At 46.4% G+C, this 14,227-nt stretch overlaps 1 protein-coding gene across 1 annotated transcript in view; it reads left to right on the top strand.

Annotated features, from left to right (window-relative positions):
• Positions 1-651: 651 nt before the first annotated feature.
• The window catches only part of GAD2 (glutamate decarboxylase 2), a 70,773-nt gene continuing 57,197 nt past the window's right edge, over positions 652-14,227 (top strand). The window contains exons 1-7 of the mRNA XM_059915292.1: positions 652-727; positions 1,437-1,496; positions 1,692-1,841; positions 2,786-3,019; positions 7,614-7,704; positions 8,241-8,353; positions 12,240-12,355. Coding sequence (XP_059771275.1) covers positions 652-727; positions 1,437-1,496; positions 1,692-1,841; positions 2,786-3,019; positions 7,614-7,704; positions 8,241-8,353; positions 12,240-12,355 — 840 coding nt within the window. The remainder of the gene's footprint in view (positions 728-1,436; positions 1,497-1,691; positions 1,842-2,785; positions 3,020-7,613; positions 7,705-8,240; positions 8,354-12,239; positions 12,356-14,227) is intronic.

The following is a 14,227-nucleotide window of genomic DNA, read 5'->3' as shown; positions in this document are numbered from 1 at the left end:
CAACCGAGGCAAATAGAAGACTGTCTCGACCACCCTTCCCGCCTCGCCAAGGTCTCTGGTCTGCCCCTGCTGAGGCGCGCGCGCTCAGCCGCGTGAGCACTCCGGACTGCGCCCCCGGGCCCGCGGGGGCAGCCAGCGCCATCACGCCTCACGCTCCCCGGGGGGCTCCTGCACGCCTCCCACCCACTCACGCCGACTCCAGCTCTGGCGCACTGTCTGCCTCGCACTCTCACGATTCAGCTCCCTCCCTCTGCCGCTTTTTCTTCCGCCGTCCCCTCATCCTTCCCTATTGGGCTCCCTCTCCTTCAAAATCGCTCCGGCGCTCCGCGCTTTCCCATCTCCTGGCTGTGAGGACCCCGCAATTGCCTTCTCTGTTCAACCCCCAAAGCTCTCAGAGCGTTGCCACGTCTCTAAGCTCTAATCCCAGCACACACGCGCGCGCACGCACCCGCAGACACGCACGTTTCCTGTCCCTGTGTGACACCCACCCTCTGCGGGGCGGCCGCGCCGGCCCCCGCGCGGTGTCCTCATCCCGCCACACGCACACTCACACTCACATACACACACGCACGCGCGCGCGCAGGGCGGATCGGAGGGCAGCTCGCCGACAGTTCGCATTCGGAGGCGTCCTGCTCCAGCCTCGCAGAGCCGATGGCATCTCCCGGCTCCGGCTTTTGGTCCTTCGCGTCTGAAGATGGTTCCGGGGATCCCGAGAACCCAGGCACAGGTAGGAGAACCGGGACCTGCAGGAGACGAGCTTTGCGGGTGGACTGGGGTTTGCGGGGCTGGGGAAGATTGAAAGAGGTTTTTCCACTTGCAGTGGGAAACTTCGGACGCTTAGCCCTGCCCTCGGGGTGTGTCCCTGATGACCCAAGAGACCAAACCCCCCACAGGCTCTTATCCCCCTGGGAAGATGCCCAGAGAATCTCTGGCCCTCTCCGCTGAAATCTGGGAGAGCCCCCCAAACACGGCGGCGTCTCCTGGACACCGAACTTGCGGGCCTGGGGCACTGCCACCATCGTCGTGTCTGGACCCTGGAGAGGGACGGAGTGGCGGTGGGGAAAAGAAAAACTGGAAAGGGGGGAAAATTCTCTGTCTGGGAGGAGAGCCTGTGAGGAAATGGACAGCCTCGGTGTCTAGGAAAACTCGCCCAAGCGAGGCAGGAAGGGGACTTTGCCCTAACCGAGTGGCACCTGGAAGGCAAGTGCAAAGGGCCACAGTGTGGGCTGCTCCTTGGGGAACGAATCAGCGAACCGAGGGTCGGGCCAGGCCGCCAGGCTCCCGCGCGCCTCCCGCACCTGCCCGCTGTGCGGGGCCGCAGGCAGCCTTTCCCGGACCCCGTTGGCGTTGACGTCGTTCACAAAGAACGAAATTTCACACGTCTTTCTGCTCTTTTCTTACGGCCTCGCCCTCCTCCTGCCTGTCTTTCCTTGCAGCGAGGGCCTGGTGTCAGGTGGCTCAGAAGTTCACGGGCGGCATCGGAAACAAGCTGTGCGGTGAGTGCCGGTGCCCGGGGGAGGGAGGCGGACGTGGCCAGGCGCCTCGGAGCCCGCGGGGGGCAAAGCCACCTTCTCACCTCCGCATCCCATCGAGGGTCGGAGATTCTTGATTTTTGGCCGGGGACGGGCGGGGTGCTGGGAGCCGGGCCGGCGGGCGGCTGACCGAGGTCCGCGCTCCGTGTCCTTGCCCAGCCCTGCTCTACGGGGACGCTGAGAAGCCGGCGGAGAGCGGCGGGATCCAGCCCCCGAGGGCCACCTCCCGCAAGGCCGCCTGCGCCTGCAACCAGAAGCCCTGCAGCTGCCCCAAAGCGGGGGTCAACTACGCGTTTCTACACGCAACAGGTAAAGGCGCCTCGCGGGGCCCCCGGGAGCCTCTGCCCCTCGCCCTGCCCCGCCCACCGCGGCCAGGAGGGACCCCGCGCCGGGAGCCTGAGCCGGGGCATCGAGGTGGAGGGCGGAAGCGGACCTTAGGAGAACCTTCAGCCGACAGCGAGAAAGGATGGGCTTGCCGCCTCGGTCCGACCCCGACCCCGGCCTCTGCTTGGCGCTGGGCGCCCGCGCGCGCCCTGGCTCCGGGTCCTCTCCTCGGTGCCGCTGAGGCCTCGGGTGGGACGCGGTTTCCAGTTCAAAACTGCTGAGACTTTCTAGGTCTTTAGATCGCAAGAGTAATTTGTAGCTGTGTTTTCACAGGAGAACGATTCACGTGAGCCCTGCGCGCGGTTTTACTCCCTTGCGCTTACACACGCGGTCACCCAAACATACGCGCGCGCGCGCGCACACACACACACACACACACACACACATACACACGCTGTCTTTGGAAACAGTGGGCTTTCGTAATAGGCCAGAGATCCTAACATTGCATGACCCATTTTTGCATGATTTGCCCAAAGGCATTCCTCAAACATTCCTGACTTGAAGTGTTTCCGTGATCATTTAAGATGATTTACTGAGAAACAACATTTAGCGCGAACGCCGGTGAAACAAATGAATGGAGGCATAGCCTCTTAAAAAAAAAAAAAAGAAAAGAAAAAAGAAAGGAAGAAAGCAAACAAGTTATGAACTGAAATGCAGGAAATAATTTGGGATAGGGAGAGAAATCGTAATTTTTTTCATTCCTTCATCTTTGAAGAATCCCTCCTCTTTAAAGAAAATGCTCTCGTTTCCAGAAGATTTTTTTTAAAACGTAAAATCTCTCGGTTCAAAGAGAAATTGTCAGCTGACAAACTTGCCCTGGATAGTTTCATTGTAAAATTAAAATGTGGCATTTTGATTCCATTCTTCAGACCTGCTACCAGCGTGTGATGGAGAAAGACCCACTTTGGCATTTCTGCAAGATGTTATGGACATTTTGCTTCAGTATGTGGTGAAAAGTTTCGATAGATCGACCAAAGTGATTGACTTCCATTACCCCAATGAGCTTCTTCAAGAATATAACTGGGGATTGGCAGACCAACCACAAAATTTGGAGGAAATTTTGATGCATTGCCAAACAACTCTAAAATATGCAATTAAAACAGGTATTGTCCAATCAGAAATAATAAAGCTCTTTTTTTCTTTTAAAGCTTTAATTTTTTCTATAAAAATGTTTTAGTTTATGGAGTTAGTGATAATTTCAGATTTACAAAGTTATTTTTGTCATTTAAGAAAATAGTCATGATTAGAATGATTAACATCAATAGCACCCTTTGCCATTACTGTTCATGCTTGTGAAGTTGATAATGTCAGAAACGTTATCTAAGTATAAATCATCAGATTTTACACTGCACTGTTTGACCATGGAAATTAACCACTGATGTAGAAGCAACCATTTGTCAGCAGAGGCCTGTAGAAGTGACCGAAAATAGAGAAAGAAAGGGAATCTATAAATGAAAGCGCAAAAGGCATGATCCAAACAAAAGCCCAAATACCAGTGCAGTGCTGGTATTTCCTTGGCATAGAAAGCATCAGAAATTGGACAAACCATCCATGTAATGGTTGAAGCAGCGGTATAATATTTTGGCATTGTCTCAAATGACCAAGACTTCAGATTTGAACTCCAGGTTTCCTCTATTTTTAAATAAATGTACACAAAAGAAAACACAATACAAACTAGCTTAACAATTCAGCCATGTTATACAAGGATGTTCATGCTTCCTAATCATTCTGTATGTAAGACAAAGAAAAAAGGGATAGAGGGGAATCAGATATCCTTAAGGGCAAACATTTTTAGTCTATTTTGTATTTATTGCTTTTTTATAGTATTCTTCATACTCTATCCATTTTATAGCCACAGGTGTAACATTTATGTGGGTGCACTCTAAGCTTTCATTTTATCTACACAAAGTCAGCTATTCATCTCCCCAGGTTATGATTACCCCTTCGTTTTCTACTTTGCCTCTAATCATCCTGATACATGGTGGCACTACTACACTTCATTAAAGCAATACAAATAAACGTGAATGAATTTGGGGGGAGGGGAGACCTTGTGGATCTAAATTGACTTGTAGCCTTAAAAAAGATTTGCTAACAAATAAATATGTAAAATATCACAAAATATTAATTGCCCTAGAAACTTAATCTTTTTCTTTGCAAGTTTTGAATTACATGAATTATCAGTATCATTTTAATCAACAACAAATTTTAAGAATGTTTGCCATGTGACTTTTAGCCCTTTGTTTTGTTTTATTTTTGTTTTTGCACGTTCTTTTCACCAACAGAGAGGAAAGATATGCATAGAAGCCTTAGGAGATTGATTTGCCATACTATTATTATCCACCTTTGTGAAAGTATAGACTTAGAATTAGATACCTAGGGAAAAGAATTTAACTCGGAGATTTCTATCAGACTCAATCTATGGAGTATGAGTTTTGAAGACTTCTTAGATTTCATTCTCAATTATATTCACAGAGAGTCCACATGATGTGTGTACTAGGTACTAAAGATGGTTTTTCTTCCAGATTTTCATGTATCTGTAGGTGCAAACCTGAGCAATGCGTTTAATTCATTTTTATTTGACCTATTCCCCAACCTAATGTTTAAATACATTAACAGTAAATTGCTACCTATTATTTTGATTGTTACCAAACCAAAAAGAATCTATAAAAATGTTTCACATCTTCATCCTTAAAAGCTGGTGGTGCCTGAAATGCAATTTAAAGAGTTAAGATAATGGAAATTGCACGTCAATGATAGTAATTGTTCTGTCTGTCAATGTTCCATTTAGTGTCAGGAAAAGATGGGCCAACTCAACACTTAGATTTTGCCATAATGCTTGTGAAGCTGTTGGTCAGTGTAGCTCTAATGCATTTTATTTAAAGGTCAGAAAAAGTATGATTGAGTTGGATTTCTGACCAAGGCATATCAATATTAATTCAGTATCAATATTATTCATAACATACGTAGTCTTCTGGTCCTTCCCCCCACCCCCAATAGCATTTCAAGTAATTAACAGCTGTCACCTTCCTCTTTGACTGGCAAGTTTATAGGTTTCATGCTGTAACTTGTATTTGACAACTAGTACTGTTTAGGGTCTGTGAAGCAGTTACCATCACTGCTACCACTAGGCATGTTAACGCTCCTCAGAAGATTCTTTTGTAAAATGCATGGTATCATCTGCTTTCTACTGAGAGTCCTTAACCTAATTTCCACTTGGACTCCAGGCTTAGAGAGAAGTGAGGGGCAGGGGGGAAGTCTTCATGCATTGTTAAAATTACCTCTGTAAGGAATGTTGCAAAAGAAAACTGAGAAGTGCAGAGAATGATAAAATTCTGGAATAATTAGCGTTTGCTAGGGTCCTTGGGTTTGCTAGTGGTGGGGTGGGGCGGTGGAGGGCTTAATCTTGTCTTGAATCTCTGAACTCAGCCATGAGACAAAGGCATTGAAGCATCAGTAAACGAGGCCATCCTTGGGTGTGTGTCGCGGGTCCAGAGAGAGCAGCCTGGACCGACTTGGGGCCCCTTCCCAACGGACTGTGGACACCAGGGTCAGAGCTGCCTGCGGCTGGCTGTTCACAGAGTCTGCTCATCCTCCCTGGCTCATTTGCTGATCTGTGGGGAGCGGTCCAGAGGCGAGAGCAACTCTAATCTCTGGTTTCAAACTCGCTGTCTCCGCGGCAGCGCGTGGCCACCCGACTCCTTGGCGGGCGCTGGCTCGCAACACGGGGCCGGGGGCGGGGGCAGCAGCAGTAGCGGCTAGGACAGCAGGCAGGCAGGTCTCAGGGAACCCTACCTGGATTCGGCGGCAGCCTATAGGTTCATGGGAAGCGAGCAAATATAATATTTCTGCAGAAATCAAGAGGACACGTTGTTGTGATTTGTCAAAGCATCTCCCTGCGTGTTTCCACATCGTTATCAGTGAATGCAGATTTTGAGGCAGGAGAGATTTAGGTGAAATAGACCAAGGTCAAAAATTTATGGAAGAAGGAAGCCAAGCAATTGAAGCATCAAAGTTCTTTCCACAGTTTCCCGAAGTCATCAGGGTGAATTGACCTTCTGATTACCTGGGGCGCAACACATATCTTGGGATCCCTCTCAATTTTATGCAGAGGTTTTCATGCCAACATTTCCGTAGAGTTAGTGTGTGATCATAGATACCAGATTTGTCCAGAAAATGCATGTGAGTTGGGAGAGTTGATTAATGGATAGATTTGCTAATCCTTATTACTTTCCTTGCTTCAAAGATATGGCTTAGGGAAAGAGGAATGAAGGGGCCTCAGGAGGGAGAAGAGGGCTGTGATTTCAGCTGTGAGCGCTAATGAAATGGGGAGCAATGAGGCAGAGAGGAATACGCAGGAAGCCTGTTTCCCTCTCTGTGCATGCGCAGACTCACGGGGTCAGCATCAGAGCAAGAAGCTTGAAGGGCACCGTGCAGGGCCAAAGAATGAGCGAGAGCTGCCCAAACCCCAATCTCTTTAAGATGTGCTCTTTCCCAGCTCCTATCTTTTCTCGGGGTCTCATTGTCTGGCCACATGCCCACGGCCGATAAGAGAACGGCTCTGGTCCTGGTCCCGAGATAAGCTTTGTGTTGACTTTTGTCTCTGCTTTCCCCATTGCCTCCCTTTATCTTGTTTTGTCCATGCTGGCGTGAGAGACTCTCACATCCCCAGGCTTCAGACAGGTGTCCAGTAAGTGGCAGATGCCTTTTCATCAGAAGCTATTTCCTTAATTGTTAATCTTCCAAAATTTTCGCTGCTAAACAAATCACAGCTTTATAGATAGGCTTGTGTGGGGCAAGACAAGGAAATGGAATTCTAATGAGATCTTTACAATCACATTTTAAATAGTAGCCTCAGGCGTGTTTGGGTGTCAACCCCTTTAGAGAGTTTTAGAGGAATCCAAAAGTTAATTAGATAAGCCTGGCTAATAGACTGATGGGTCCGTTGACTATACCTTCATGTATCTTGTTGACAAGACAGTGATGTTGACTGTATTTAGCTTTATTTTGAATTGCAACTACGAAGGAGCTCTGTTGTTTATGATCGAATATTCAGACAGAAAAGAATTGGCAATTAGGTCTGTTCATACCATCTTTAGATAGTCATCACCTTTTGAGTCCAGGGCAAACCACTCAACAGAGTGTCCTATTTTCTCATTTTTGCCTTGTCTTTTCTGATCATCAGCCATTTGTCACTGATATTACTATGGATGTTAGCATGCCTGGTGGATGTCATGGTACATGACTGATTCCCAAGACAACTTCAATGGAAAAAGATTTTTTAACAGCACAAGTGTAAACAAGAAGTCGCCTGTCTTTGAATAGCTTTGGATTGCACCGGCATTTGAGTTTGCAAATATATTGAAAGAATGCTAGAAAATAAACTAGTGTCCACATTGCAAATCACGATTATTTTTTTTTATAGGGTGTGTTTAAAGGAAGATTTTTAGAGTGTGTTTTAAGAAATATCAAAACCCAAAACAGTTTCTCTTGTTAAAGGAAATGCTCCTTTGGGATGTGTGTGTGTGTGTGTGTGTGTGTGTGTGTGTGAGAGAGAGAGAGAGAGAGAGATGGGTTTCTGAGTATGGATTTCCTATTACTGAAGGATCTTTCAAGGTTCTTTAGCTAGAGAAACCATGTGTTTCGGAAGCATTTATTTTCATTGGATTCATCCTGATTCTGGTGTTCTGTCTAATTCAGGGCATCCCAGATATTTCAATCAACTTTCTACAGGCCTCGATATGGTTGGATTAGCAGCAGACTGGCTGACCTCAACAGCAAACACTAACATGTAAGTAGCTAAATGTGTTTTTGTGTAATCCAGGATAATTATTAATGAGATTCCATAATCTTTATTCTACCTCTCATGTGAAAAATCTCTTTTTATTAAGTAGCCCCTAAAATAGTGAGACGAACTTCAGAGGAGTATGGATGTTTACTTTAGCTTAAAAGATAGTCCTGATATATCTTTCACGCAATCAAAGTTATACACCATGTTCTAAACACAAAAGGGACATTTTGGGGCATGTTGGATTTATAATTATGTATAATATGAGAGAGAAATGGGACCAGATGTTGTCTTTTAGATAGTGTTATAATGTTACTCTGCAATATATTTATTCACTGTAATAAATGACCCTTGCTCATTAAGCCAATGATTGAAGCTCTTGACTTTAGGAATATAGAAAACCGAGCAAAACTTTTTTCTCTCTGCTCAGTGCTATAATTGTAAATTGTTCTGCAGATTGAAATTGTTCTGTAGCTATTGTAATGATGAATTATTTCTTTGAGTTACAGACATAAAATGTGGCCATTACTACATTTCAGGTTCACCTATGAAATTGCTCCAGTATTTGTGCTTTTGGAATATGTCACGCTAAAGAAAATGAGAGAAATCATTGGCTGGCCTGGGGGCTCTGGCGATGGGATATTTTCTCCTGGTATATGATATTTTAACCTTTCTTTGTGTTTTTTCTTCTGATATGTCATGCCTTATTATGAACCTAGAAATGATTAAATATCTAGTCTGTGTTTCTGCATTAGGTTAAATAGGCTATATATTGATCAAAAGAATGAATGTGATTAAGTGCATGTGACCATTGACCACGCCTCCAAGCCAGCTACACCATGCTTGAATATTAATTATTTGTGTTCGAAAAGAGCCTAATCAGCAATGATATTAACCCAGTAGTTCTGTGATCCTACACATAGGATGTATGGATCACGTGGAACAAAGGAGGGAAGATTCCTAATAAGGGAATTCTAGAATAAGGGGATTTCACTCTCCCAAGCATCAGTGAAAGGAGAAGTTTCTTAGAGCTAAAAAAGAGGGTGACGATTTCTTCAAGAGGTTTCTCATTCTTTTGCTTCTTTATGATGTCATTCAATCTTTCCAGTCTTTCCCATCCTGCCTTTTATCACCAGCCATTGCATTCTAAGCTCCGTTATTTACACTTCTTCCAGCCAAGAAAATCAACCTGAGACAGAAAGTCCTGCTTTTGGTTCCTGGGTCTGTGTGCGTGACCTCGGTTTGATGCAGAGATGAAATAAAAGTTAGGAAGGCAGTGGGAAGAGAGAGAGTCACTGACCCGTGGAAAGGAAACCTTGCGTGCAGACTGTCACCTCCTCAGCGGCCTCTTCAGAATGGGTGTTACTGCCCCAGGGCTCAGTCCACGGAGACTGACCCCGCTGGGGAGGCCAGGGCCACACCTGCCATTGTGTCAGGCAGAGCAAAGGCCAAGTCGTGCTCCCTCTTCAGCAAATCTACAAAGACAAGGGGGTGATGAGGGAGAGAGAAAGTGAAGAGAAGGCAGAGGGAGGAAATGGTGATGAGTAACAGCGGCCTCAGGGCCAAGTCTTAAATTAAGCAGCTTTATCTACAAGCTCAGATCGGCTATTTTATTTTCTGTTTTTAAAGCTATAGCATATGTTTTCAGGTGCTGAAGGAAAATGTGTTAGTTAAATGAAAGGGAAAATTTGCCTTTTTAGGTTTAAAGTCATTGAACACCAGCTGTGATGAATTTTAAGCTAGCTTTATTTTGTAGGGAACTGAGTATTTAGTGTTCCTTTGGAAAACCATCCCCATTTGAGGGAAGTTTGTCATCATTAACTGGAACTGATGCTCTTAAGGTGTTTTTTCATGAGGAACTAGGTAGGGTACAGAGATCAACGTTGTTTCTACCTTTATTCTTCCTTCTCTTGTAAGATCGGTTGTGTGATTGAGCTGTCCTGAGGGAACCAGGAGCACCTTGGGCTCTCTTATAATGGTTCCCAAGAGTGGGAAGAGAACGGCTGCTCCTGTGGCCCCGGAAAAGGTGACTAAGGGGGGTTGGGCCAGGCCTAACTTACCTGGCTGGTCTTGGGGCCCACCTACCCCAGAAAATACAGAGCCAGAGAAAGACTCCTCTTTGGCAGTTCTGCTAAGCCAGGTATGGACTAAGGGCTGCCACCCTCATCAGTGGTGGGGAATGATCAGGTAGAAGAGACTAGAACTTGATCCTGAGGCTCCTTCCTTAGATCCTGAAGACCCACATGCTCTGACCCCAAGATGGAAGCCGTAGATGCCAGGCTACAGTGTAATGTAGACCTTGCAAAATCGGGAGGGGACAAAAGAAAAGGTCATTAGCAACCTGTTTCTGCCCTGCTTTCTGCAAGGCGTTACAGAGGAGAGATGGATCATAGCATCCTACATGTTAATGGATGCCTTTCTGGGTAGCATCCAGCCTTATTCCCGGGGAAAGGGTCTTATGATTTAAGGGGTGGACATAAGGGAAATGACACATCTATGTGCCTGAGACCTGAGGGTCCCATTGCCTGGGACTAGACATGAAGAGTTAGGTCTGTGCTTGAATATATAGCGCAGCCCAGTTTCCTTACACCTCCATCTGTAACAGCCAGAGGCGACAAGCTTCATGGAAAGCCCTTTGAGACTTCTAGAAGAAATCTGTTTACGGGATGTAACCCTCAGCCGGGAGCCAGAGGGAACTGGAGAACGTCACCGCTCAGGGAAATCTTGACTTATTCACAAACCTTTTCCTATCTAACAGGATTTTCAGAATGTTTCGGGTCTTGTTTTTGCACCCTTTCTCTGGGAGATTCCTGGGAAAGAAGAGCACGTAGGGCTCATGCATCTGTCCTCCTGCCTGTGTTACACAGTGCAGTCTGCTCTGTCCGGAGACCCAGGAGCCTCTTCATCCCTCTCTGGACGGCTGAACCTTTAGATGGAGAATGACTGAGCCGTGAGACAAAGAGTGGGAAGCAGAGTGGGACTCCCTGGACAATTGTCCTTGGAAGTGCACTCTTTCTGTGTCCATCTTCCCCTTTTTCTTCCTCTCTCCTTTCTCCCCAGCCTCTCTGAAAAGAACTAGGGCAGCGGGTTCTCAACTGGGAGCTATTTTGCCCCCAGGGGATATTTGGCAGTGTCTCTGGAGAAATTTTTGATTGTCACAACTCATTTGGGGGCTGGGGGCATGTAGTGCTACTGGCATCTGGTGGGTAGAGGCCAGGGATGCCCAGGGAAGCCCCACCATAAGGAATTATCCAGCCCGAAATACCCCTGAGTGCCAGGATGGAGAAACCATGAGCTAGAGTGAAACTTCCTTTAAAAGCTGGTCCTTTGCCCACCAGCATCCTGCACCGTCAGCCTTTTAGACAAGGTGTCTGCTCAGAGCAGGCTTGACCTGGATTCTATTTGTTCTATGTCTCTGGGGTCCAGAAGAGGTAAGGATTGCCCTCATTCTGACTGATGACAGAGCCAGGCTCTGGGTGACTACTGACTGCTCTTTGCCAGGTTGCCTGCTTGCATCAGAGCCCAGGGCAGAGACACGGCAGAGATCATGGCCCTGCGTGGGCCATCCCGCTTGGTACATAGAACCCTCCTGCTCCACAGCCACCAGAAGGGAAAGGAACTCAGAGAACTCACGTGATGGCAGAGCCCGGGCGCCTCCCCCTGTGGGTTGGGGGGGCTCGCGGTGTCTTCACTCTGCCTCATAGTCTCACAGCTCCCACACCAGCATATTCATTTGCATTCGCAACAATCTGCCTTCTACCTGATTAGCAAAAATCCTAAACTTTCCAACAATCCTGGGGAGAAGCTCACTTTTCTTTGCTTGTCAAATGAGACTCTACTTATAAGATACAGATCTTATGGTATGAAATCCTTGACAACCTTAGGATGACACATGAATAGTAATTCAATATGGACTTAAAATTCCCTTTGTTGTGTATTTTCCTATAATTATGAGATTGTAAGCATTAAAATTATATTTCAGTGATGTCATTGAGAGGGAAGAACCATCTGGAGGGAATTAACAGATGAATATGATGAGGTGGGCTTGGATGTTTACCCTCATCCTGTAAGGACTGTTAACAGTCCACCTCATTAATAGCAAATGGTCTTTCTCTGTCCAAGTGCAAGGCATTGCGTGAGCTGAAATGAAAAGAAATGTCCTCTCCGTGAGGATATACGTTTATCACAGGCCTAATGCAGAATGACCACACTGTCAAGCTGAGAAGGAAGGCAACACTTTTTAAGTTCTTAAAAGCCTCTTCAAAGGGCCCCTAGCAAGAGCAGAGTCAACTGCAGTGACAGAGGTGGGTGTGGAGGGCTGGCATGCATCCTAGAGTTGGCCTAAATGCTCCTTCTCTGGACCCTCTGAGCTAGAGACTTTGAGTCTGAGGATTCAACTCAAAGGACAGCCAGTAAGAAGGTCTTCTCCTGTGTCCAAGGAGGACTCTAGGTCAATGGAAATAAGGAATGTTGCTTGCATGTGAAATGACGATGTTGACAATGACTAGAAGAGGTAACTGTTGTTGCTCTGCCTTTAGGTGGCGCTATATCCAACATGTACGCTATGCTGATTGCGCGCTTTAAGATGTTCCCTGAAGTCAAGGAGAAAGGGATGGCTGCGGTCCCCAGGCTCATTGCCTTCACGTCTGAGCATGTAGGTGTCAACGTTCTTTCCGAGTTTAAGGTTATATTCCTTAAAGCCCCGGTTAAAGGGATGGTATTTGGAGATACTTTACCCCATGGTTTCTCTTTCCAGAAGATACTTCTTGGGAGAGAATGAGGGGAGAGATCAGCTGGGTAGTAAAATGGGGTGAGCTCCTTTGTCTTTGAAATTCAAGAAAATGCTCAAAGAGAAAGCAGAATGCTTTTACCCCTCATTCCTGTACTTACTTCTCTGTAATAATGTCACGTGTTGGGGGAATGGGAGGAGGAGAGAGGGTAGAGTAACTATGAACTCATTGCATCATCAATGCTGTGCCTGTATAACTCAAAACTCCCAAGTATCCTGTTGATACAGTCTTTCTGTTATAAAGTTCCGATCAGATATTCTACCCTCTTGGTTCCGTGAGACACTTTTGCGGCTGACTTAACCAGAGGTTTTATCACTGTAGAGAAATGGTCTAGTGACTGTCATATCTCATCTCTGGACTGGATCTGTCTCAGCCAAGCACAGGCTCCTGTCTACTGCCAGGCTGCTGTCCGGGCAGGATGCTGAGAGTTTGGTGCTCCAGGGAATGGTGCTTCAAATTCCTTCTATGGCCTTTAAAGAGTTAATGCCATCATTCCTACTACCACTTAGGCACTGGAAAAATGGCCCATCCTTTGCTCGTAAATGAAGCCAAACAGCTTTAGCCTGCCAAGCCGCCATCTTTCTCGCATGTGCCAGGGCAATGCAGCACGCAAGTTCAAAGCCACAGAGCAGCTATTTGAGCAAGGTGTTGGTTCCAAACTGTCCTGCCACACGCGACCTGCAGGGAACCAGAGTCTGTTCTTGACAGGTGTTCGTAAGCATCACCTGCTGCGTAATTCCTGAGATTGTTCCTTCACGACATCTGCTTCAAGGTAGCCTAGAGTCTAGGAAACAATTGCCTCAGAGATTGAAAAGCCCTCTGAGGGCCGGGGAGCTAGGAGATGGGGAAGGACTCAGATCTACTACAGAACTTTTCTTTCTCCTATTTTAAGTGGTGTGTGTGTGTGTGTGTGTGAGTTCATAACAAGGAAACAAAAGGCAAGTACCAATTGGAAGCCAGTGAATACAGTTCACAACCACTCGACTAGCCATGGAATTAAAGGAAACGAATGATTTATCTTTAGCATCTTTAGCATCTTGCTTTCAGTCATGTTATAGCATTATAATTTAATGCCCTTTCTCGATTTATAGGCATCAAATTCAGCAGCCTCTGATGTTTTACTTTCCTATTGCTGCTGGAACAAATTACTACAAACTTCACGGCTTAAAACAACATGAATTCATTATCCTGCCGTTCTGGAGGTCAGAAATCTGCAGTGGGTCAGGCAGGGCTGTGTTCCTTCTGGATATTGTAGGAGAGAATCCATTTCCTTGCCTTTCCAGTTTCTAGAGGCTGCTTGCCTGCCTTGGGTCAGGGCCACTTCTTCCATCTTCAAAACCAGCAGCAGCAGGTCTTCCAATCCCCCCGCCCCCATCTCTGACCTCTGCTTCCATCTCCTTCGCTGGCCCTGATTCTCCTGTCTCCCTCTTTCTCTTGTGATTATACCCTGGCAACACAGGATAATCTTTCATCTCAGGATCCTTCATCACATCTTCAAAGTCCCATTTGCCACGTAAGGTAACATAGTCACAGGTTTAAGGGATTAGGATGTGGACATCTTTGGGCGGGGGGACACATCATGTATTCTACCAAGCCTAGGTCCCCACCATGAGACAACTCTCATTTCTCTGCTTCTCCAAGGGTAGAAAAACATAAGGTAATTTGTCTTCCAATTACGATTTCCCTAAAGTGGATTTGGATCCCTAAATAGTTACATGTTACTGTATTCTCAGACT

Source organism: Balaenoptera ricei, chromosome 2 (assembly GCF_028023285.1).
Source record: "Balaenoptera ricei isolate mBalRic1 chromosome 2, mBalRic1.hap2, whole genome shotgun sequence".
Taxonomy (NCBI): domain Eukaryota; kingdom Metazoa; phylum Chordata; class Mammalia; order Artiodactyla; family Balaenopteridae; genus Balaenoptera; species Balaenoptera ricei.
This window is presented reverse-complemented; position numbering and strand designations above follow the sequence as displayed.